This window comes from Epithele typhae (genome assembly GCF_022376455.1).
Source record: "Epithele typhae strain CBS 203.58 chromosome Unknown BXZ73scaffold_7, whole genome shotgun sequence".
In the NCBI taxonomy this organism is placed as follows: domain Eukaryota; kingdom Fungi; phylum Basidiomycota; class Agaricomycetes; order Polyporales; family Epitheliaceae; genus Epithele; species Epithele typhae.
Window position 1 is genome coordinate 64003 of NW_025954198.1, and position 24156 is coordinate 88158.

The following is a 24156-nucleotide window of genomic DNA, read 5'->3' on the forward strand; positions in this document are numbered from 1 at the left end:
GCCTGGCCCTTCGCGGCTCGGAGGGTGGTGTTCCGTTGGTCGACGGGTTCAATCTGTGTAGGGAGCGTCATGTCGTTTGTTCAGATCTACAGGTCGGTGGTGGTAAATGCGAGCCTGAAGTGAGGGTTTTTACCGCAAGGGCGTGGTGGTTGTGAGCTATAAAATGGGGCCGCCGTAAACTAGGAAGGGGATTTGCGAGGGGTTAGGATGGGGGAGGAGGAAGAGAAGAGACGCGCAGTGCTTTGGGCGTGCAGGTATCGTTCGGGCTTGTGGATGAGGTCGATTTATGATACCCTACCAAATATGTATGTGAAGATGCGTGTGTTGTCGACGCTGCCGTCAAGTTGGTGGGTGAGGTTGTCTCACACGAGTCACGAAACGCGCATAATGAGAACATGTCTACATGTGCTCATAAATACACCGTGAAGCGCTAACGATACAAATGGGCCGCATCAAGAAATACAAACCAAACGGAGTACATAAACGACCGTCCAACAACCTACCGCTCCTCACTCCTCGACATCCACCTGGAGCCGAAGCAGTATCACACGCCGGCAGACGGGGCAGCAGCCCGTCTTCACGAGCTCCTTCACGATGCACCTACATCGCGAACACGAGCATGTTAGCCCACCGCACACGCGCGAGTCGAACCGAGCGACGAGAAAAACGTACGCAGCGCAGAAGATGTGCCCGCACATCGCCGCCATCGGCGACTGGCACGGGTCCTCCTTGCAGATCCTGCAGTGCCACTGCGACGCGACCGGCGCGCGCCCGCGGCCCTTGTCCAGCGAGTCGCGCGCGAGCGCGGCCAGCTTCGGCTTGGGCGTGACCGCGTCGGGCTCTACGCTCGCCGGGACCGTCTCGTCCGTACCAGACGACGAGGACGGGGAGCCCGGGATGAAGGCTAGTTCAGTTGTGCGCGCATCAGTATTATTGTCCGCGGCGCAGGATGAAGAGGAGACGCACGAGGGACGGCCACCTGACGAAGGGCAGACGGCGGGCGCGAGCTCCCGCCACTGACGCTCTGGCGCGCCGCGCCGACCGGCGGCGTGACGGGCACGAGGATGGGCGAAGGCGACGGCGACGGCGAAGGCGAGTACGCGACGAAGGACCCCGCGCGCGAGCGCACGGGTGTCGCGACGTGGGGCGTCGGTTGCCTGCTCAGGCTCGCGCGGAGCTCTGGCACGACCGCCGGGGGCGCCTCCCATGCCCTGACCTCCTCGTCCGCGAAGTGCGGGTGCATGTGGGCAGCATGCGGCACGGGGTACGCGACGCTGTGCGCGAGGCGCGAGGACACCGACGAGAACGAGCGCGTGCTGAGCACTGGGGACGGGAACCTTTCCGGCATGACCACATCCGGGGCTGGGGCTGGAGGCGCGACGGGAGGGGACGCGAACGATGACGCGCGGGAGGTGCGCGCGCTCGCGACCGCAGACTTGAGCTTGCTCGTCACCGGGGGCCAGTCCAGCGTCGCCGGCTCGGTCTTGGGGGATGCGGTGTGCGTGCTTGGGGCACGGCTGTGTGCACGTGTGCTGACCGCACGGCTCGGGAGTTGGCTCTGCGGCTGGCTGCGGTCCGCAAAGTGGCTGTGGCTGCTCATCACGCTCGGTGCGCGCTCAGGCAAGGCCAGGCGCGGCAGCGCAGGGGGCGACGACGGCGCTGGGGAGGGTACCGGTGAGCGGCGCACGCGACGGGGGACCTGTGGGGCGAGGCTGAGATCCGCGGTGGGGGGCGGCGGGGGGCTCGGGCTCGAGCCGATGGAGGAGGGCGCAGACTGGAGGGACATCGTCGACTCGCTGTCCGCGTGGCGCGCGGGGCCGCGCAAGCTTCGGAAGTGCGTACGGTCAGCGTGGTGTGCGTTGAAGTGGAGCGCGCGCGCGAAGGACGAGGTCGCGGAGGGAGGCTCGGGGGAGAGGCGAGCGAAGACGTGCGCGGGGTGCACCACGGGAGAGTGGACGTACTGCGCGTAGTCGAGTGAGCGCTCGGAGATGGTTGGAGACCTCCACGTCCCGGACGCTGGCTCGTCGTCGATGACACTCCCGTATCCTGGACTGGGGGTGAGATTGGCGAGCAGCATGGCGTAGACGAACTGACCAATCGAGGACGTGAGAGTAGGGACAGTGGGCTCGGACAGAGCGCGCTGGACGTGGCTCGACGCCTCGACAGAGTGGTAAGTCTGCCGCTCTAGTTGAGTGAATGGTCCTCATCAGCTGAAGAGGAAGGACCTACATCGTCTTCATCATGAGCACCAACTTCGTCTTCATCAGCAACGTCAACCCTATCCTCCACGACCGCCAAAACTGTGGCGATCGACATCACATTCGCTAGTGTTTGTTCCATTGGGGTCGACGGGGAAGATAGCGAAGACCGTGCGGTGAACTGTGACTCCATCATGGATGCGACAAGGATCTTCAAGATGAATGGTCAGCTACGTACATATCCTGTACTTGCGCTCAAAGAACGCACCGAATCTCCAAGCGGCATGACGACAGGGCCTGGCATAAGCGCAACAGGTTCCGGCGACGGAGCCTTTGGAGCCGGATGGTTGATTTCCATATGCTGCCCGCGATGTTAACAACGATGTGGGTGTACCTGCAACTGATTGCTTACTTCATCGCAGGCGTCCTCATCTGCGAAGCCGACTTCGCAAAGGGCACAGTGAGGGTGGGAAGGCGAAGTCATGTAGTGGTTCTGCAGGTCTTCCACAAGGCGGAACTGTCGGGTGCAGAAGCGACAGTAGCTATCCTGATGAGATTTGGAGACATGCTGCATATGGGTTTGTTATTCGGTACGTCAGAGAAGTAATACACCACTTGCCTCGTCACACTCGACGAGGTTCACGAAACCCTCGGCACAAATGAAGCACGAGGGGTGCCCCGGAGACTGACGGTAGTGCTTCTTGATGTCCGCGTCGGCAGCGATCTCCCTGCCACACGTGCAAATTACCATTGGGGGATGCGCTTGCCGGACATGCTATAGCTCCATCATCAGCTCTTCTCCTGGCGCCCACCTACTCCCCTAATCCCAACCACACGCACCTCGGTGAGCTGCAGCCTCCCAAGCACGACCACGCCGCACTTGTCGCAGAGCGGGTGGCTGACGGAGTGGAAGTCGAGCTGTTTCTGGTCGACGAACGCCGCGCCGCACGTGGCGCATTTGGGGTGCGTGGACACCGCGCGGAGGTGCGCCGCGAGCGCCTCCGACGCGGCGAAGTCCACACCGCACGGCACGCACTTGAACGGCTTCGTGAGGTGCTTGTTCGCGTAGTGGCTGTCGTACGCGATCTTGTCCGCGAAGCCGAGCGCGCATGGGCGGCACTCGAACGCCGGCTTCGGCGCGGTGGATGGGGTTGCCGAACGGAAGGAGTTGGGGACTGGAAAGCTCACGGCGGGCCTTGCCGTGGTGTTGAACGGGCTTGAGCGGCCCCCCGTGGAGGAGAGGATGGGGACCGTGACCCGGACGGCGGGGGAGGGCGCGGCGATCCGAGGCCCTGGCGGGGCGGGGAACGCGTGTCCTTTGTCCTTACAGTGCTGGATGAGGCCGGCCTCGTTCTTGAGGGTCCTGCCGCAGGTCGTACACTCGAGCAGCATGGTCGCGAAGTGGAGGGAGGGGAGACAAAGGACGTGAGCGAGTGAGCGCAGACATATATGCGACGCCTAGCGAAGCCTCGCGCGTGCCGCACGGTGGAGGGGCCCTACACAACCCTGTTCCCGCCCGGTAGAATTCGAAGCTCTCTTGATCCCGAAGGCTGCATGGTTTCATTATGAAAACATGCCCGATCTTCTAAACGTGTCCTGTCAATTCGTGATCGTCCCCGTGCAGCCCGCAAGACACACCTAGCGAGCTCGGTACTGCTGTTTACCAATTCAGGGTTGAAGGGAAGTTCGGTGCCGCCAGAGATGAGCGGACTTACGCTTCATTTCCAAACATGATGTCCACGCAGCTCGGGGTTTCTGCGGTTCAAGACTGGGATTTTCCCCGCTTCATCATGGGTTATCTTGTCTTGACTATCACGGGATCCCACCGCTGCTCCGAGTGAAAGATGATGTATTAGCTTGAGTAATCCACTCATATGGTGTACATGAACAGGGACCTTTACGATCAGACTACTGGAAATACTTCGAGAACGCGGCTTTCCACGCCTCCTTCCCGTTGGTTTCGATCACATCCTGCATATACCTGATGAGGATCCTCATGGGCAGTGATTGGGATATAACATACCCCATGACAAGGAATGATTCTGTCGAAATTCCAGCCGGACACTATGGTCGCGTCGCGCTTCATCGCTCTGGTAAAAGGACATGAGCATCTGTGTCTGCAGGCTTACTCAAACGCGCGCTGACTCTTTATCAACACCAGCCATCCAAAGGAAGTTCTTATGGAAGCTTGAAAACGGGTTCATGTCTCCAAAAATGGGGAACCTTCCTGACGAGCCTGTCGTGGAGTACTGCTCCGTCGCTGGAAGGTTGAAGATCAGATCGGCTACAATGAGCGACTTGGATGCGCGGTGGAGGAAGGCGGCATCTTTGTTCCGGAAGCCAGAGAAGTAACTGTTTGTAGACACTGTGAGCAGGTTGTTACAGGTACAAAACCGCGAAGTGCATACAGATGTTGTATCTATGCAGGCTCGTCAGACCCTGCTCACACATTGAGGAATGCCAACACTCACATCGTCTTCGAAACCATATTTCGTGCCCTCAGGGTCCTTTCCCCAGGCTGTAGACGCAGTGTTGGTGAGTGCAAACGCACGAATGGACAAGTATACGCACAACCGTCAAACGTCAGCCCTTCCTTCGTCTTCTTCTGAATGGCTTCCTCTACCGCGATCAACTTCGCGTCGGGATACTCCTTCTTGTACGGACCTGAATTCGCAACGCGATGTTGAAGGTCGCGTATGGCACAATGGTATAACAGCAGACGTACCAAGGAAGAGGTGGTGCACCGCGTCTGCTCCAACGATGTACTTCACCGGTCCGAGCTCATTTAGCTTTGCCTTCGTGTCCTCTGTGAGAGGCGTCGAGGCAAGCACCCAGACTCCGCCATCCTGGAGCTTGATGGCGGTTGAGCGTCCGCCGACTGGGAAGATGTTGAAACGTGCAAACGGACTGCAGGACCGTGGTTCGACATACGAGCAGACTCGTGGGGATCACTACGCACCACGAAAATGTCCAGACGCCTTCCGCGACCTGCGTCGCACCGATACATCAAGCCAAAGTCGCCAAGGGGCGCGGGAGGTGGCAGACCCACCTCGCGGATAGCAACTTTGGTGGTCGTCATGGTTGGAGAGAACGTGTGGGAGCACAGTCGCACAGAGAGACGGGGTGATGGGCGAAGCAGGGGAGCGATGCGGAGCGTGATTGTCGCGCCATGGCGGCCCAGCATGCACCCTATATAGGCGGTCGGAGAGCGAAGGTAACCGAGGCGGGGGAAAGGGAGAGGCCTGGGCACACGCGATCGCGTTCGTCGAGCATGACGTCGGCGTCAGATCCGGCGCGCGGCAACTGGGGAGCGGCTCTTGTTTCGACCACACATGCGCGGAGGTAGGCTTGCATTCATAGAAATGGGCAGGCGTATTAATAGGGTATACGGTGGATACACAGACTCGGACATTGAACACCAGAAGCAGCAGAGAGACCGAAATCACTTCAAGTACCGTGCATATACGGTCCTCCAGGCTTTGTTCCCCTCCTTCTCGATCACATCCTGGACGAGTAACACTGTCAGCATAGAACCTCCACTACCAACGCGCTGGCACATACCCCGTGGCAAGGAATGACTCTCTCGAAGTCCCACTCAGCTACGGTCCTCGCGTCCCGCGCCATCACTTCCTTGTCAACCCCCAACGACCAGACGAAGTTGTGATGGAACTTGTTGTACGGATGCAGATTCTTGAAGATGGGGAACTTTCCGGAAGAGCCCGTTAGTGAGTACTGCTCTTTCGCTGGGAGGTTGAAGAGCAAGTCGGCCTCGATCAGTGTTTTGGACGCCTCATGGAAGAACGCTACGTCCTTGTTCTTGAATCCAGAGAAGAAGCTGCCGCTGATGTCAGCGCTGATGCTTTGATACTGCTTCAGGTCACTCACACATGCTTTATCTGCGCAGCAGACATCCGTCACGTCGATCAGCATTAAGTGTGCATGAACAGCCCACTCACGTCATCCTCAAAGCCGTAGTTCGTGCCATCTGGATCCTTCCCCCAAGCTGTCGGGCGAGTTTTGTCAAGTGCAGCCAGAAGAACGCTGGGACAAGGGACGTACATCCATCAAATTTGAGACCCTCCTTGGCCTTCTTCTGGATCGCCTCCTCCACAGCAATCAGCTTCGCGTCTGGGTACGCCTTCTTGTACTCCCCTAGTACGACCGTGCGTGTCAATCTATGACTGAACACATCTCACAGTGCGAAGCAGACATACCAAGGAAGAGATGGTGCACGGCATCTGCACCGACGATGTACGTGACGGGTCCGAGTTCGCTCAACTTCGCCTTCGTCTCTGGCGTCAACGGCGTCGAAGCGAGGACCCAGACTCCGCCGTCGCTCAGCTTGATGGCGGTCGAGCGACCACCGAAGGGGATTAGGCCGAACCTCGAAAACGGTCTGGGGGGGCTGTGGAGTCAGCGCCGGGATGAAGTGAGTTCAACAGTACGCACTTGGAGAAGGTCCAGACGCCATCCGCGACCTGGATGCATTTCCTCAACTTGTGGCTCGCTTCGGAGCAGGAGTGCTGACGCACCTCACGGATAACGACGGTACCAGCGTTCTTCGGCATGGTAATTCAGTAGGTGAGGGCTGCGACAGGGGATGTAACACCAGGAGAGCGGAGAAGCTGTTCGTCGTTCCGTCGAGGGACGGTCGTTATATACACGCGGCATGACCATATCTGCATGTCATGGTCTGATCCGTTCGCGAGAGCAGGGCCTCGGAACACCGCCCGTGCTGGCGACTCGCGGAGGCCTCGCGGTGCCAATCTTACAGAGACTAGGCTAGGCTGGCATCTCAAATTCCATCTAAGTTTGCACCGGTCCCTGCGACGAACAATCTACTTACATCGGGCCAAATGCGGGCGCTGTCCATCATCACATCGGGGTAATGCGCGCAAGGCGCGGACACAAGGCGCGATGCTTGACGATGGTGGTGGCTCGGGCAGGCCGCAGGGATCTCCGTCTGAGTAACTTTTCCTCTATTGTTTTTGCTTTCCCGGCACTTCTAATGGCGCTCCATTTGATTCAAATCTCCTGTAGTGCCTTTGTTTGGCGTGTATTCCCACTTTCCTTCGCCGATCGCGAAGCCCCACGCGTGATCGGGGCTTTGCTTGCACACGGAAAAGCAGATGATACGTTCTGTCATCGTGAATTATTCTGCGCACACTGACGTCATGTGGTGGTGTGTTTCTGTCCCAGATCTAGACCAGGCTGTAGAGTCCAGTGTACGAATCTTCAAAGCTTCAGTCGTCCGCGCTGAAGCTGCGTCGCCGCGACAGTACTTGCTCGCCCTCAACATCCAGCACTTCGGTACTTGCAACACCACCGGGTTCAGGGTCGTGCACGGTGTGCTCGCACTCATGGCCCTCGCGTGCGCTGACTCGCGTTCGGCGCGTGGCACCGACGCCCGCCGCGGTGCCTCCATCGCGACCGTTCGCGCGCGGGTGCGGCGGCAGAAAGGACCCGCAATTCACGGCTGTAGAGGAGACGTGGCGCACGGACCGCGAGGTGCGCGGGCGCGAGCTCGAGCGAACACGAGCGGGCCTGGCGCAGATTCCACCCTCACCGCGTTGCGCCCGCGACGTGTGTGCATGCAGCTCGTCTGTTTGCATTCGTTCATTGGAGCATGATGGAAAGGGTACCGCGCGAAGCGCGGCAGCGCTTGTCTCCATCATAATCATGCTGTGCTCCAGCCAGTTGAATTTGCAAGGGCCCAACCGCCCACGTTCAGATGCGCGGTGACAACGCGGTGATTCTGGACAAATTCTGGAGGCTGTGACCAAGACTCAAAAACACGTGACGGCTGTCACTTAACGGAGTAGCTTAGTACAGAAAAACCGGAAACTCGGAGACAGCTCCGGCATTTGCGTTGAGTTACAGGTGCACACCCCGGATCCACCCCGAACCTACAAGCACTAGGTGTACTACCAGAACGACTCGAGGGCGTGGCGCGTTCGGGAGCCCTCCGGCGAGACAACGTCCACCTCAGGCCTGAGCGACATAGCCTTCTCGAACTTCCAGCCCATCGGCAAGAAGTCATTGATCCATCGCAAGACGTCGGGGGAGCTGCTGCAGATCGCCAGAATCCGCTGCATGGTCTGCTCCATGTCCATGCTGGAACAGTGGATGCATGAGTCTATTTGCGGCCAGCTCACTTTTAACGAGCGCGCTCACCTGCAGTCATCGTGCTGCCGGAAGACTCTGAAGAGGTCTTCGAACGCTCCCGGCTTTTTGGCAAGCTCGCCCTTGGCCGAGATTATGAATGCAACGGCCTTGCACATACGCCTTGCTGTGAATCGTTCCTCAATACCTGTCATGAACACAAGATGAATGACAGAGCTGCATGATGTGAGATTTCATGAGATACCAACCAATGACCGCTTGTGTCTTGGGGTCGAGTGCAGTGGATGTACTGGCCTGTGGTTGGTCACCATTGAGTTCTTCTTCGAATATCGAGTTGGTTATGGTCAGGACGGCGAAGGTCATTGCTCAGCGTGGGTGATGGATGGCAGATCTGTGTTCTGAGTTCTCAAAAATATGCGAGGGGTCTTTATACCTGGGGACCGAGTGGTTGGCAAACATTCCGAACACTAGTCACGTGGTAAGTTGCATCTAGTGGAAGCAATCACCACGGCCCATAATGGGAAGTCAAAAGGAGAACAATGGAGCGCAGGCCAGCATCAGGATGGATGGAGGTTGTGGTGAGTGTTGATTGTCCGCCATTTTCGGCCACATTGAGATTAGATAAGATTGGGTGTTTTGTAATCTGCACCTCCGAGCAATGGGCCACGCCCTCCGCACTCGTTGCTTTCATACCCCCCGATTCACACTTTCCTGCGTTCGCGGCATGGATCAAGACTATCCCGCTATTCTGCATCCCATCGCAACACTAGAAGGTGATCCTCTTTTCAGTCTCCATTCGACGCTCTCATCGAACATCGTCCAGGTCACGGTGACCGCGCATGGCACGTCGCGTGGAATCCAGTGAAACCCCTCCTCGCCTCATGCTCCGCGGACAAGACGGTCCGGATGTACGCATACACCCCATCTACATCCAAGTTCTCCCACATCTCCACGATCCCAACCGGGCACGCGAAGACCGTGCGTGCGGTCGCGTGGTCGCCATCCGGCGCGACGCTCGCCACCGCATCCTTCGACTCCAACATCGGCGTGTGGGCGCAGGAAGACGCGGAGGACGGAGACAGCGATGGCGAGGGCGTGCTCAATCCGACGAGCGAGTGGGAGTGCATGAGCCTGCTCGAGGGGCACGAGACGGAGTGCAAGAGCGTCGCGTACTCGCCGTCCGGGAACCTACTGGCGAGCTGCAGTCGCGATAAGACGGTGTGGGTTTGGGAAGGTGCGTGGCTCAAGCCCTTTCATTTGGCGTGCGTGCTGAAGACGGATCTTGCAGTACATCCGGATCATGACTTCGAGTGCATGGGCGTGCTCATGGAGCACACGCAGGACGTGAAGTGTGTAACATGGCATCCGACGGAAGAGGTCAGTCTTCTTTTCGCGCGCTCGGTGTTCATGAACGGGCCTGTTCGTTTCCGAGGCTGGATTAACACCCATGACGGCCATGAGTCATGGCCGCGCCAGTCCGCTGCGAGCCTGTTCCACGAAGGATCCCCACATCAGACGGACCGGTGGATCCATAGTCCTGTCCGCTCCCGGATTCGGGCTCCTGGTTCTGACATGTTGTTTCTGTGCTCTCACGGACGACGGTAGGAGGTTGAGAGTACTCAGAGAACATGTCGAGACCGGGAGGATTAATCATACATCTAGCCGAGGGCTCAGCTACTGGTCCTAACGATGGTCCGGACTCTAATGCTTCTCTGGATCCTCTGTTATACCCATGGTTGGCGTAAGATCCGCGGGCGATGGTCGGGAGGCGTACACAGATTAGCTCGCTGTCCCATCACAAACATTTTCACGCACCGCGCGCCGTGACTTCCTTCCATGTGCTCACCCGCCACCCAGCGCAGATACTCGCATCTGCATCCTACGATGATACCATAAAGCTCTACATCGATGATCCGCAAGAAGACTGGTACTGCTTCCAGACCCTCTCGGGACACGCTTCAACCGTCTGGTCCCTGGCATTCTCTCCCGACGGCCGTTTCCTCGCCTCTGCGTCCGACGACGGCACAATACGCTTTTGGGAGCGCGTTCAAGAGCACAAATGGGAGTGCGTCGAGATTCTCGAAGCTCACGAGCGCAGGATAGGGTCCATCAGCTGGGGCAAGGGAAAGCCTCTGAACGCCGGAGAAGAGAGTTTAGGCTGGCTCGCAAGCGCAGGCGACGAAGGCGCGATCAACATTTGGAAGATCGGGGTGAGCCGTTTCATCATCCAGGTTTGAGAAGCTACTCATACATCTCTTCAGGTCGTGCCCAGTGAGAAGGACCCGAGTCGAAAGGCCATCACGCATACACTCATCGCGAAGTGCGTGCAACCACACGATATCCATGATGTGAACACCGTGGCGTGGTGTCCTCGTGTAGGTCTTGAAGACCTGCTCGCCACTGCAAGCGACGACGGTGTGGTCAAGGTATGGAAGGTTGCCCCGTCGTAGCTGAATGACATGAAAGTAAGTAGCGTAGTGCTGTGTATGACCACAAAGAATAGCGTATCGTTATACAAAGACGCTCGAGGCGGCCATGCCACTCGACATTGGCCATCTGGACAAAGACATTGATTGCCCCATGCAAAGGGACGGGGCATATTAAAAACCACGCGAGTCTTTCCTACTATCCGTTCCATCCGTTCCTCCACACGTTCGCCGCGCGACACACTATCCACCTATCCACCGGCCCCAGGGCTATCCTGGCCCCGCGCCCTTGCGCCTCCATGTTCTTTCCCTCGCAAATACCCTCCGTCATCCCCGCGTTGAGCTTGGACCCCCTGAAGACCCCGCCCGCCATGCACGACGCCTTCCCCGCCAGTTCCTCTGACGACGACTCCGACCCCCAAACCACCCCTACCCGGCGGCGGTTCCACTCCGACTTCACCACCACGATCACCAGTCCGAGCGGGCGCGCGAGCCCGTTCCACACGTGGGAGTGGGACGAGCCCGGGGTCGCGTCGCTGCCGGACCCGCGGCGCGCGACGGACCTCGTGCTTGAGGGGCTGGGGGAGCCCGAGGCGCGGGCGGCGCGTGCCGAGTTCCTGCTCGCGCTCAAGGGCGAGTTCGCGCGGCGGCCGCGCGAGTACGTGCAGATGCTGCACGCGCTGGGCCGCAAGGACGCGAGCGGCCGGTGAGTGTGCTTCTCGTGCTCTTGGGGCGTGCGTGCGTTGTGGCTCATGTTTGGGCGGTGGAGGCAGGCCGGACGTGAAGGCGATCGTCCACGAGGCCTCGCTGCTGTTTCGCGGCATGCGGGACTTGACGCTGTGCTTCAACCATATTTTGCCGCCGGGATACAGGCTGGAGGCGTTCGAGGATTATGTGTTGGTGTTGGTGTTTGGGAAGGGGTGGAAACAGTACCCTGACGGACGGCGGGAGCCGTTCTCGACATATTCCCGTTGATTTTCCGTAGGATACTGCTATTGTCTGTACTCGTCCCCTGTAGCATAGAGCCTGATAGTCGGACCTGTCTTCGCAATGTTCGCGCAGGAATTGTACATTGAGCAAGATATGTGGTACAAGATGCAGGGAGATGAGATGGGTATGAACACAATACTTTACATTGTGGGTGTTGATTCGTACACTTCACATATATCTCAATCCTTCACGCCTTCTTACAATCGCGCTTGTGGTCTGACCAATGTTTCTTCTGACAGACGCCATCACAGTACCTGTGCCAGATTTCAGGACAGGGAAGAAAGCAACTGAGAGACACCACGCACCTCGTCTTGCCACAACCACCACATTTCTTTAAGACCGCACTGGGGTTGCTGCACCACGAGCAGCGATAGAGCGCGACGTTGCTTGTGCTGATCTTCGGGTGCGTGCAAGGATGGCGGCCGTGCTCATCATCATCGTCGTCGTCGAGCTGCATGTTCTCGAGCCACGCCGCGAGGTCGTCGTCCGCCTGGGACGACGAGAGCGGCTTGAGTGCCTCGCCCCCGCTGGCGTTCATCTCGTCAAAGTGCTGCACAAACGGACCCCACTCCTCCGAGGCCTTGGAGTACAGCTTGAGGATGAGCATGCGCGCGAGGCGCGTCTGCGTCTTGTTGATCGCGAGCCCGAGCATCCCCATGAACTCGGCGGCACTGTTGATCTTCCGCTGAGCAGCCTACCCAGCAGCGTCAGGACGGTCCTCCACATGAAAGCAATGGGTACTCACCGCCAGCTCCGAGAGGTTAGTGCTGAGCTCCGGGCCCTTGATAGCGAGCGTGAGGAGGATGTACCAGTCGAGGATGCCCATCATGTGCCGGTTGTCCGGCGGCGCCTCGGCGGTGAACGTCTTCGCGTCCTCCCAGGCGGACATCAGGAACGCGACGCCCTCCGTGTGCTTGCCCTCGCCCTCGCGCGCGGTCGCGAGCGTCGTCGTGCCCATGTCCCCTGCGTGCTCGATCGCGCGCCAGAGCATGTTCATGCGCAGGAACGGCGTCACCTTCTTGCACTTGAGGCCTTTCTTCACCGCGCGCAGACCGCGCTCGTGCTCCGCGCCCATACTGAGCGCGTAGTACGCGTACGTGAGCTCAGGGTTGCGCGCGAGAGCGCGCTCGGCGAGGTCGATCGCGTCCCTGACGCGTTGCCGCATGATGAAGAACTTGAGGTCGAGCACGTCCGCGGCGTCGAGATCCCCGGGGAGACCACGCTTGCGAAGCTCGCGCGCGCAGCATGGCAGTGAGTCCGTCCACATCTTGAACGGCAGGCCGACATCCATAATTTCGAGCCGACCCCGCGCGTCTTCGGCCTGGAAGCCGCCCTCGGCGATCGAGTATTCGGTGCGCTGAATAAGCCCGGCGAGTGTCTCCCCGAGCGAGAGCAGGTTGCGGTCCTGTGCGGCGCGCATCATCGCCTTCTGGTAGTCGACCGACGCGCGGATGGTCATCGTGATCTCGGCGCGCTCCATGCCGTAGTCAACAAGGATTTCACTGAGGTGCGGCGGGACGCCCCCGCGCTGGAACATGGCGATGAAGCGTTGCGGGTCGAAGTTCTGGTAGTCGAACTGCGACTCGCTCGCGGTGTACCGGATGATGCCACACAGTGCCTGGCAGCGAACGCCGAGGTTTGAGCTGCGCAGCAAGGCGACCAGGAGGTTGAGCAACCCGGGTGCGGCGGCGCATTCTTTCGGGCAGTGTTGTGTTGAATTGATGAAGAGGCTGATGGCGTGGTCGATCATGTAGTGGGATGCGATGGGCTTGCGGATATTCTCCATGGTAGTCTGCATCACGTCGCGAACGTTGACAGCTTTGACAACCCGGGGGTCTGGGGTCTCGTCAAGGGCTAGGACCGCGCCAGTTGCGTGAGATATGGTCACCGTCACGAGCTCCATGACTTTTGCGTCGTCGGGATGGGCGCGCATTAGTTGAATGAGCTGTAGGTTCTTCTTGGCGATTTCGGTTCGAGCGTGGACTCCACCGTGGTGAGTGACGAGCGCGAGCGCGTTAAGACCCATCAGGCGCGTAGAGTCGATGTTTAGAATCGGCATAATGCGCGAAAGTAGACCTAACGACGACCAATGAGCAAAAAGGCAGCTACTTGGACCTGTTGCACCGCCTACCTTTCTGGAAAAGTTTGTCTCTGAGGATGGCGTCCGCGCACATCTTCGACCATATGCCAACGATGCCTCCCATAGCTCGCTCTATTCCGCGCTTTTCTGCCGTTACAAACGCACTGTCTAGTCTTGAATACAGTCTATCGAAGTGAGCATGGACCTTCTTGAGCCCGTGTCGAGTGGTGAGATCTGTGGACCACGAGTAAATCCGCGCACTGGATGGATATCAAAAATATAGCATGAGAATAAAATGTATACCCTCCACGCATAGTTCGATGGCGCTTGCCGAATATCTCATAGTCTCGTTCATCGCGGCGACACAGCCTAGGAAACTCGGAGCTTAGAGTGCATGTACCACATGTGGGGCGTTCGGGTTCCGTCTCCGCGGACACCCCCGAACGACACTTTGTCTCCGAGGATGTCACCTGAGTCCATAGATGCCATATAGCACCAGGAGAACGCGAATTCGGGTAGTCGAAATCGGCAACTCGGTGTCGGTAATGAAAGCGGCCTAGAGCTGCTTTCATCGCCATCCCCAGTCCGCAGGTAGAAACCATGTCTGAAATCGGAAATTGGGCTGAGAACCCAGAAATTTATCTGCCGTGTACCATATGTAGTCTCAATGGGGAGCAAGACGTGCGGTGCGATTTGGATGTTATAGAATTGATATATGTATGCAGCTTTTCCAACCACCGCGGATTCCGAGTACGAGCACAAAGATAACAAAAAAGTGTGAAAAATACGCACCAGGGAGTTCAAAGTGTCTACACAGCATCTCTACGGTCGCCTGCCATGTCGCACCATCATCGATATCCGCGAATAAGCCCTCTGGAATCGTGAAAGTGCCAGCGCCTGATGCTGAGCTTGCGACAGCACTAGACGTCGAGGGCGTCTTTCTCTTCTTCTTGTTCTGTGAGCTGGGGCCGGGCATAGTGTGGCTGCGGCGATCGAGGGGCAAGCGTGGGGGAGGGAAAAGGTCTGGAGGGGGCAGAAGCAACCTGGGCGGCCCTCTTATGCGAGAGCTTGAGTTAAGGACGCGTCGCGTCGCGTCTTGTCAATTCATATCGAGAACTTACATAATCTAATCTCTCATTTGCCTTTGGGTGAGAGTATTACGCCTCTCTCCTTCCCATTTCTCAGCATGCGTCGAGTCATCATCCTTCTCCTCCCCTTTCGCCGTGACTCGAGACGGTCTCATACAGACTGATCTTTGACCACTCCATCTCCCGCACTATCGTTATTCACACCCTCTCTCGGACCGCACCAGATGACAATCCTTGGCCTCGCCCCGGAGCTCTATCCCACCAAGCCGGCACACTTCGACATTGAGCGCGTCATCCGCCCCAACATTCTCGCCCTACACCCGTACCGCTGCGCCCGTGACGACTACGACGAGGGCATCCTCCTTGACGCCAATGAGAACGCACTCGGCCACTCCATCCCGCCGGACGCGGACATCGATCCGGAGATCCAAGGCACGTTGGGACTCAACCTCCACCGCTACCCCTCTCCAAGCCACGACCCGATAAAGTCACGCATCGCTGAGCTGCGTGGATTGCCGGGGACGGAGTATGTGTTCTTGGGAGTGGGCTCAGATGAGGTCATCGACCTGCTCATTCGAGTGTGCGTCGCACCTGGGACAGAGAAGATTCTGATCACGCCGCCGACATATGGTCCGTTCTCTTACGTTGTCTCCTCCCCATAACGCTACTAAAAGTGTCGATGACGCTCAGGTATGTACTCTGTGTGCGCACAAGTGAACGACGTAGGAATTGTCAAGGTCCCCCTAGAACTTAGTGGAGATGCGGGGGAAGGGGGGGAGCAGGGCAGATTTTCCGTGAAGGTCGATGAGGTGCGAGCTGCCCTGGCCGGACTCCTTCTGAGCTACGATTGAACCATTTTCTTGTTCAGGTGAAGCAAGCCGTAAGGGCCGACCCGTCCATCAAGATCATCTTTCTCTGCTCTCCCGGAAACCCAACGGGAACGCTTATTTCTCTCAAGTCTGTACGTGAGCTCTTAGAGCTTGAGGACTATAAGGGTATTATTGTTGTGGATGAAGCCTACATCGACTTCGCGGACGAGTCAGCAAGTGCAGCCAGTTTGGTCAAGGAGTACGCCAACCTCTGCGTTTCCCAAACACTGAGCAAGAGCTTTGGTCTTGCCGCTATCCGGTATGTTCAACTCGACTGCATGTGGGCGGCGCTCTTACGCAGCGTACAGACTAGGCATTGCATTGGCCCACCCGTCTCTCATCCAGATTCTGACGAACACGAAGGCACCATACAACATCTCCACCCCCACCGCTTCCCTTGCCCTTGTTGCTCTGACCTCTGCTGCTGTGACCCACATGCAGAAGAACGTTTCAACTCTCGTCAGTACGCGCGGGACTCTCCTCCGCGGGCTAGAAACGCTCGCACCTTTGGGCGTCGGGAAGGCCATCGGTGGCAACGACGCGAACTTCGTGGTAGTTCCATTCTTGGAGAAGAATGGCAGCGGAAAGCCGGACAACGCTCGCGCCCAGACTATATACAAGACCTTGGCCGAGAAACTGGGCGTCGTCGTTCGCTTCCGCGGGAACGAGCCAGGATGTCTCGGCTGTGTACGAATTACGGTGGGGAGCGAGGAGGAAATCAGTGCACTATTGAAGAAGCTGGAAGGATTACTGAAGACGGTATAGACGTGCCAGCTGCTGCATGTACGAACAATGTACGACGTTGCTACCGTGTAGGACTTTTTGTGATTGCGCGATTGTGCCAGTGGGACCATACACCACTGCACCACTGGTATCTGGGTGAGTTTTCCCTTCCTGATCTGGCTCGGGACACATGCTAATTTGATCTGACAGAGGTTTTCTCTACATTGTGCGTCCTGTATGTAAAGTCGTTCCTTGTCTTGCAGCGTCCAGCTCGGACCCAAACCCGACCCCCGGACGCCGTGCTCCATCCACCACAACCCCAACGCCCCGTGCTCCTGAGTACTGAGTGCCCGCAGGTGGGCAGTAGATGCGGGTCTGGCCAATGCTGAAGCGCCGACGGAGTGGCGCCGCGGATCGACTTGACTGTAGCGCGCGGCAGTGACATCATCGGTCTGCTCGCAAGAGCCGTCTGCAGGATGACGTCCGAGGGCTCGTCATCGACGCTGCCTTGCTATAAGGACCCCTGGCTCCAACGTTCGACCTCCTTCTGTCCCCAACCTTCACTACCACTCCCCACATTCATCGCATACACCCACCATGTCTCTGCCCCAGGCTACCAAGGATGTCTCTGAGAGGCCCGCCGCCGTGTGTATAATCGGTTGCGTTCATATACCTGCCTATTGATATCTGTTGTATAGACCTCCGTCGTCGATCCAATCGACAAGAAGACCCAAGCAGAGGATGTTGACCGCAAACTCGGTGTCGTCGGCGTTCTCAAGGCTTTCTCCGAATCTCGCATGCCTTCCAACGAGCAAATCGACAAGTTCCTCAAATACGTACTTCAGAACTCCCCCGTTGATACCAAGGAGCTCTCCCACGACGGCCAGCGGCTCATCGAAGACACGCGCGACATCATCGAGAGCGCGCGCCTCATCGTCCAGCAGAAGAACGCCGATGAGCTCTTCCAGAACTTCGTGTGGCATACACGCGACGTGGACCTTACCCAGGCGAAAAAGGACCCCAAGGAGGTTGTTCCCGTCGACAATGGGAAGGTTCAGGAAGATGGACGCGAGGCCGTCAAGCATCTCCGGACCCTCCTCTCCCTCGTTATGACCAACGCTGAAGTGCGCAAGCTCTTAACCGACTTTTCGACCATCGGTCGCGACATCCTCGCCCGCACCGCCAGCAAGGTCGCGGACAAGGCTCGCCCCGATGAGGAGGCTCTGCACCGCATCGACGAGTCTGCACCTCGGGACCAGTTCGTGACGGAAGGCGGTCGATTGGCTGGACAGGACGAGACCCCAGTGAGTGCGGGCATCGTGCTTCGAACCTCCGCGTTGCTAAGTCTTCAATACAGGTGCTCGAAGCGCGCATTCCGGGCACCGATACCAACATTGCTCAGCACCCACGCGAAGAACTCGGTCAGGGAGCAAGAGTCAGAGATGCCAATGGCCAGGTCAGAAGCGGTGCTGATGTCGTGGACGAGGCCCAGGTCAAAGTTGACCAGGCCACTGGCAGCGCGCAGGTATGTCCCCCATGCCACTCCTTTGCCCCTCTCATCCGGATAGCGTAGGCCAAAGCACAACGTCAGACTGAAGATCTCCAAGAGATGGTTGGGGACAACGTTGTACCTGAGGATCGTGAAGACGCCGAGTTGAAGAAGAAGGGCTTCATGAATAAGATCCGCGGTGTTGGGGTACGTCTCGTCTCTACTTCTATGTATTTTTATATTGATGGTTGCGTAGGCCGGTTTGTCGGACCGCATCCCCCAAGACCACAAGGAACGCGCGAACGAACATTATGAGCGCGCCAAGCGTGTATTGGCCGAAGATTATTTCCCTGAGGAGCGCCGCGATCAGTTCCTTTACCGAGGAAAGAAGGTGAGCACGCTGGTCGCACCTGGCAATATTAAGACTCGTTTATTGAATGCATAACGATAGGTCATCGTCGAGTGCCAGAGGCACAAGGACTACCAAGAGTCCATCAAATGGTTGCTTAGTTTTCTGGAGGAGTATGCCGCCCATGGCCAGACCATCGCAGGTCACGGTAAGCATCCCATGTACTCCTTTATGTCACGCACACATGTTCATTCACCCGTCAGGCAAGGACTCAGGGAACACCTTATCTAGCGATGCGTCCTTGAAGCAGGCTACCTCTGAGCTGCGCATGCTGCTCGAGCGATTCGCAAATGGCAAGAGCCTCAGCACGATCGGCGACGCCATACAGACTCTCTACAGGGATGCTCAGCAGGACGAAGAGCTTCGAGAGTGGTTCAAGTCGCTCGACACGTACGCTCGCAAGGTACTGCTCGACGCCGGCTTTGTGCTCGAGCCTCAGTGCAACAGCGAAGCATCCGCCCTCAAGGAGAACGGCCGCAAGTTCTACGACGACAAGTACAAGAGTCACTTCGACAACTTCTTCAACACTACTGGCGACTGGTTCCGCGCCATGGGCGAAGACCCTCTCAACAAGCGCTTCGGCCAGGACTGGGCTCGCCTCACCAAGGACCTCCTCTTCGACAGTGAGGGTAGCCTCAAGTTCAAGCCTGAGCTATGGATGGACATCCGCAAGGTTATCCTTCCCAGCATCATTAAACAAGTCGGATGCATTCCCATCCCTCGCATCGAGTACACCGACGACAACCTGGACCTCGTCATCGAGAATCTGGCGCTCTCTGGTCGCAACCTCTTCCCCAATATCGTTAGTATGGAAGCGCACAACTTCATCAAGTTTAGCCCGTATGACGCCATCAAGTGAGTCCGTCATCTCTGGAGGTCGATATTCAGTACTGACAGCCCAACCCCAGGGACGAGAATCACCACGAGTTCACGCTCACCCTGGGCCAAATTCAGGCGGACATGCGCGACGTCGCCTTCTATTTCAAGCGCAAGTCGGGTTTCCCGAAGCTCACCGACTCGGGTCTCGCCGACGTCCTGCTCGGCGGCGAGGGTCTGACGGTCTCCGCGCACGTGGTGTCCGCGGACAAGGACAAGTCGAGCGTCTTCAAGGTCAAGAACGTCCACGTCAAAGTCGCCCACCTGAAGTTCTCCATCCGCGATTCAAAGCATGACACCCTGTACAAGACCCTGCGACCGCTCGCCACAGGTCTCGTCAAGCGTCAGCTCCAGAAGGCCATTGCGGACGCCATCACGACCGGGCTTGAGTACGTCGATGGCCAACTCGTCGGCGTGCGCGATCGCATGGCTGATGCGAAGGCGTCGGAGGAGAAGACACGCACTCAGGTGCTTCAGGAGGTAAATCTGCTGTTCATCCTTTGGCTTATGACATGCCTGACCCGAACGCGGCTGTTCACAGATGTTCCAGCGCAACAAGGCTGAAGCGCAGTCAACCAAGTCGAAGGCGGATGAAAAGGCCTCACACTTCAAGATTGTCTCGCGCCACGACTCCGCACTGCTACCCCAACAGGGACACCCTGCCGGGTGGATTAACCGCACTCAGGAGCGGGAGGATGCCGCTCTTCGTGGAACCGATTGGCGCAGTGACGCGTAAGTTTATTTTGTCAATGCATGTGCATAGCTTGGTTTTAACGCTTGTCCAGTTTTTCTGTTGTTTGAGATCGGTTTCTGCGTTACCCCTCAATCTAACACCTGTGCATAACTGCAGTTTCGTACCCTGTGACCGTGGACGCTGACTGTTGTACGTTGGATTGATTACCGCCTCATACCCCGTGTTGTACTCTAGCATCTGTATCTCCCCGTCATGCCATACACGTAAACCCGAGTAATGAACATATCATGTCATCTCGTGTTGGAACCGCGACTGTTTGAAACAACTTTTTGTTTTGCCTCGTCTGGTTGGTCATGGCAAAACAGAAATGAGCGCAGTACAGACAATGGCGCGGAAATTCCAACTCACCCCCTTAACGCAACCGAAAGGACAAGGCGCAAGGAAGATGGGGCGCGCGATGTGGCGGCGGCGGCGGCAGCTTCCAAAGGCTTCCTGTCGTTTTGGGACGCTTCTTTATGTGCGCATTGTCTACATATTGTATTTAAAATGCCTTGGGTTATATGGCGATGTACTCTAGCTGTCTATGATGCTGTAGTCAGTGTAAGAATTGTGGAGGGCTCATGGTTCGAATCCTGGTGTATGTGTTTTCTTTTTTTCAATTGTTGCCACTGGTTGTACATCCGGAAGTGAATTTTCTGTCTGTCCCTCGTTTTATTCATGTGTGCCCCGCGCGAGTACACGGCATGTCCCGGCTGTCCGATGAACGAGTCAGTGTCCCATATTACACTCGCTTTTTTTACATTGTGTGACAGTACTTGCAGGATTCTGTCACTCCCGCAATCGGAGTGTAGCAACGCCATACAGACCCACACACGGGCCGTGGGCCCAGGAACCAGCAGCCATGCCTCCCGCCGCTGACGTGAGTCTTTCTGCGCCTCGCACGCAGATAGCCACCTACTTATGGCTGACCGAAACCCACCGAGTTATTTGCGTATCCCACGCCGCCCCGCAAGTACAACTGTTCCAATATCGATAGGCCGTTCTCGCGCAGGAGCGTCTTGGAGCGGGCCACATGAGCGCTAGCGCCCTCGCGCACCACCGCGCGACGGGCAGCGCGCACCACCGTGAGCGCCGCGCAGTCGTGGCGATGTCTCTGTGTGCACCCCCACTGCGCATTGTGCTCGCGTGCGAGGGATCATGCCAAACCTTCTGTCAGGACTTGAACATTGGACATACCCTCGCACCAGGTGCAGAGGCCATTCCACGGGACTCGTCGTGCGCGAGGAGTTTAGATCCGTGGTGCACGTATATCGCCACGCGCGCGCGGTGCTCGCAGCGGTGCGCTCGGACTCGCGCTGCCCGTCGCGCGGTGGTGCGCGAGGGCGCTAGCGTTGTGGCCCACTCGCGAGAACGGCCTATCGCTCCCGTAAACTCCTCCTCCTCCTCAAATCACGCACCTCTTCGCTCCACTCCTCCGTACTCGGCCCATTTCGGGCGTTAGATTCCATCGAAAGAACACCTGCATTACTAAGACTACCAAATCGAGCCATTTAGGCGCCGGGTTAAGGGGGTGAGTTGGATTCTCAATGGCGCGGGCATGGCCATTTATCTTACGTGCGAGTACAGCGTCGAGGCGGTCCCGGGCTGACTTTCCAAGCAGAACGATGTGTAGGGACTGTACATGATGCAACAATCGACGACTAGTAGAATACAGAAGTATGACCGGTATGGCCACCCTGCGAGACTTCAGCCTGAAGGCGCCTCACGTGCACGGACTACTGGGCCCTTCGCACAAGTCATGCAAGTCGGCCTGCTCCTCCTTGCTGAGGAACGTGTTGAAAAGGGCCAACGTCTGTGGCTCGCCGTTCAAGAGCCTCGCAACCCGGCGCAGCATCTGCGCCTTCTCAACTCTGTCCCGGGAAGTCATCAACAGTCGGACATCATCCTGACCGGGGCAATGGTGCGACTCACCTGCGAGTCTCGTAAGCCTCCAGAGCGGCTACGATCTCCCCGGCCACTTGTTCCCCGTGGTAGACCGTCAGGATGTTGATGAACGCGAAGGCGTTCGCGTAAACCTTTAATGAACCCAGAGCAAGTGGGTAATCGACTCCGAGGACGGGCCGGCGGGTTTGGGGATGTGAACGACCGGCGATTGCGGTCGTCGTCGTCCCGCCAACTTTGCGCGCTTTGCCTTTGGTGTTGGCTTCCTGTGGGGCGGTTTGTGGGGCGTCTGTCTGAGGGGCGTCCGCGAACGGAATCATCTCAGGGAGGCTATCTGGTGGAGGCTTTGAGGTGAAGGACGCCTCAACCTCGCTTGAGGATAGCGTTGGCGCTGTAGCCTCGATGGAAGGGGACACGAGAGGGGCGCTCGTGTCATGCTGGCTGAGTCCAGAGGCGGCTGGATCCAGGAGGTAGTGCGGAAGAGGGGTGGTCTCGAGCTCGAAAGGGTCGGGCGGGAGGGGGTCTTGCTCAGAATGGCAGGTTTCTAGTTCCTGGGGGACGTCGTCGCGTAGTTCTGGAAGCGGGGTCTCTTCCGGAGGTTGCACGACGGCTTCGTCCTCCCCGAGTTTTTGAGCTTGAGCTTGAACCTCTTCGTCAAGAGCCTGTTCGAGAAGGAAAGACAACTCATCATAGGGTTGGATGTCCAAAAGAACTTCCTCTTGAGTTTGCTTGGGTGATGTCAGCAGTCTGGCCTTCGTCGACGTCGCAAGGATAGGATCGTGAACGGCACCGCTCTCCTCATTCTCGTTCGCCGCGGCACTCGCATGGTGTTGCAGAAAATCTGTGGCGGGGGCCTGCATCTCCGAACCCGCATTGGCCACGTCCTCCGAGGCCGACGCGCTCTCGGCTGGCCGGTTGCTCTCCGCGACAGGCTCATCTGTGCCAGCTGTACGACCGTCGGGAGCGTTCGGACCTGCGGCCGGACGGTCTGTAACAGAGATCGCATTCGGGGGACGAGGAGGGAACTTCGTCTTCGGCCGCGGCTTTGGACCCTTGGGCTTCGCAGTGGACGCAGCGATGGAGTTCGCGCCCGCACCCGCTCTCGTCTTCGAAATCGTCTTCGCTGGCGCAGCTGAGACATGGGACCTCCGCGCACGCGTGCCCGCCCTAGAGACATCCGCAATCCCGTCTATGTTGGTCGTGTTCGAGTTCGGGACGGGCGCGACCGCCACCGGGGTAGCAGCAAGTTCATCTGTATCCGGTGAGGTCGGTATACCAGTCTTCCCGTTACCGCCGAGTCCCTCTTCGACGTTCGCATTGTCTCCAGTGGCGGGATCCGAAGCGCCTGCCTCGACTGCATCATTCTGCGGCTCGGCGGTGGTCAGCGCCGCACGCGGGTCCCCCGACTCACTTGGGCGCGCCCGGCGGGACCGTTTCCGCCCCGCCTCCTTCATGTTCTTCGACCGGGACTGCTTCCGCTTCAGCGCCGTGCCCACCGTGGTGTGCAGTGGCTCCGGTGGCGGTGGCGGAGGGGCTGGCATTTCCCCTCGCGCCTTCTTGGTTCGCTCCTTGGGCCGTGGAGTGAACGCGAAGAGATCTGGGTTCGCCTCCCATGGCGGCAGAGCAGAACTCCTAGGGAAGGAGGCCACCTCAGGCTCGGGTTCGGGCTCAGGGCGGGGGTCGGTGGTGCTGTTGGCGCGGCTGGCGCTGCGGGTGAACATGGTGCTGTGGAAGGAAGGGCAACACACCGCGGCTGTGTCTGCTCCTGCTTCTGCGACGCATGGGCTTTGAGGCTTTTGAAGGGTCGCAGGCTGATAGGCGGGCCATTGAGGGTGAGTAATTGTCATGTGGGCATTGTCTCGAGCATCGCAAAGACGTGTCGTTTGGCTCGGGCACTGCATTGGCGGAGCCTGGAGGATGGAGGTCGCGGACAAGAGATGGAGCGCTGGCGGTAGCCGGAAATCGATTACGACGCTGCACGTGGCTACGTCGAAAAGGTCTCTGTAGGCGTCCGTGGGTGGGTCGCTTCCGCGCGAGTGAAATGGTGACAACACTGCCTAAGACCTTCCGCCAGTGCCACCGCTCTTCAGAGACGTTCATCCTGCACACGCCCCCGATGTCAGACTTGGATTTGAACTCAACATTATATAGTGCTATTCACAAAACATACACGCACGGCCAAGTGGCTATGATATCGAGTCCGAGACAAGCAGTATGGGTCAGAAAGCAGCGAGGAAGAGCACGGCAGGG

At 58.1% G+C, this 24156-nt stretch overlaps 9 protein-coding genes across 9 annotated transcripts; 4 read left to right on the plus strand and 5 right to left on the minus strand.

Annotated features, from left to right (window-relative positions):
* Positions 1 to 2571: 2571 nt before the first annotated feature.
* Positions 2572 to 3590, minus strand: BXZ73DRAFT_41933 (uncharacterized protein; the record flags this gene model as incomplete). Its single annotated transcript, XM_048018864.1, has 3 exons — positions 2572 to 2766; positions 2809 to 2895; positions 3039 to 3590. 3 exons carry the CDS (start codon positions 3588 to 3590, stop codon positions 2572 to 2574), a joined length of 834 nt encoding a protein of 277 aa, XP_047880825.1.
* A 516-nt stretch (positions 3591 to 4106) lies between these two features.
* Positions 4107 to 5277, minus strand: BXZ73DRAFT_75081 (uncharacterized protein; the record flags this gene model as incomplete). Its single annotated transcript, XM_048022150.1, has 9 exons — positions 4107 to 4169; positions 4222 to 4288; positions 4344 to 4550; positions 4607 to 4617; positions 4670 to 4716; positions 4770 to 4862; positions 4924 to 5105; positions 5158 to 5186; positions 5248 to 5277. The coding sequence occupies 9 exons, from the start codon at positions 5275 to 5277 to the stop codon at positions 4107 to 4109; spliced, it is 729 nt and encodes a 242-aa protein (XP_047880826.1).
* A 363-nt stretch (positions 5278 to 5640) lies between these two features.
* BXZ73DRAFT_98318 (uncharacterized protein) lies at positions 5641 to 6766 on the minus strand (the record flags this gene model as incomplete). The annotated part of the gene is made up of 8 exons (XM_048027659.1): positions 5641 to 5703; positions 5760 to 6033; positions 6084 to 6094; positions 6155 to 6201; positions 6258 to 6350; positions 6413 to 6594; positions 6648 to 6676; positions 6731 to 6766. The coding sequence occupies 8 exons, from the start codon at positions 6764 to 6766 to the stop codon at positions 5641 to 5643; spliced, it is 735 nt and encodes a 244-aa protein (XP_047880827.1).
* Positions 6767 to 9045: 2279 nt separating this feature from the next.
* On the plus strand, positions 9046 to 10771 carry BXZ73DRAFT_42256 (WD40 repeat-like protein; the record flags this gene model as incomplete). Its single annotated transcript, XM_048018921.1, has 5 exons — positions 9046 to 9094; positions 9145 to 9555; positions 9610 to 9698; positions 10184 to 10531; positions 10583 to 10771. 5 exons carry the CDS (start codon positions 9046 to 9048, stop codon positions 10769 to 10771), a joined length of 1086 nt encoding a protein of 361 aa, XP_047880828.1.
* Positions 10772 to 11046: 275 nt separating this feature from the next.
* Positions 11047 to 11722, plus strand: BXZ73DRAFT_98321 (uncharacterized protein; the record flags this gene model as incomplete). Its single annotated transcript, XM_048027660.1, has 2 exons — positions 11047 to 11453; positions 11521 to 11722. 2 exons carry the CDS (start codon positions 11047 to 11049, stop codon positions 11720 to 11722), a joined length of 609 nt encoding a protein of 202 aa, XP_047880829.1.
* A 202-nt stretch (positions 11723 to 11924) lies between these two features.
* BXZ73DRAFT_42148 (uncharacterized protein) lies at positions 11925 to 14793 on the minus strand (the record flags this gene model as incomplete). Its single annotated transcript, XM_048018900.1, has 5 exons — positions 11925 to 11991; positions 12043 to 12431; positions 12483 to 13813; positions 13869 to 14051; positions 14610 to 14793. 5 exons carry the CDS (start codon positions 14791 to 14793, stop codon positions 11925 to 11927), a joined length of 2154 nt encoding a protein of 717 aa, XP_047880830.1.
* A 336-nt stretch (positions 14794 to 15129) lies between these two features.
* On the plus strand, positions 15130 to 16539 carry BXZ73DRAFT_41996 (histidinol-phosphate aminotransferase; the record flags this gene model as incomplete). Its single annotated transcript, XM_048018877.1, has 4 exons — positions 15130 to 15535; positions 15596 to 15714; positions 15774 to 16033; positions 16083 to 16539. 4 exons carry the CDS (start codon positions 15130 to 15132, stop codon positions 16537 to 16539), a joined length of 1242 nt encoding a protein of 413 aa, XP_047880831.1.
* Positions 16540 to 17094: 555 nt separating this feature from the next.
* On the plus strand, positions 17095 to 20007 carry BXZ73DRAFT_42167 (uncharacterized protein; the record flags this gene model as incomplete). The annotated part of the gene is made up of 9 exons (XM_048018902.1): positions 17095 to 17142; positions 17196 to 17801; positions 17855 to 18026; positions 18078 to 18193; positions 18243 to 18377; positions 18438 to 18543; positions 18599 to 19250; positions 19304 to 19751; positions 19813 to 20007. 9 exons carry the CDS (start codon positions 17095 to 17097, stop codon positions 20005 to 20007), a joined length of 2478 nt encoding a protein of 825 aa, XP_047880832.1.
* Positions 20008 to 21570: 1563 nt separating this feature from the next.
* BXZ73DRAFT_75087 (uncharacterized protein) lies at positions 21571 to 23627 on the minus strand (the record flags this gene model as incomplete). Its single annotated transcript, XM_048022151.1, has 3 exons — positions 21571 to 21640; positions 21759 to 21875; positions 21937 to 23627. 3 exons carry the CDS (start codon positions 23625 to 23627, stop codon positions 21571 to 21573), a joined length of 1878 nt encoding a protein of 625 aa, XP_047880833.1.
* Positions 23628 to 24156: the final 529 nt, after the last annotated feature.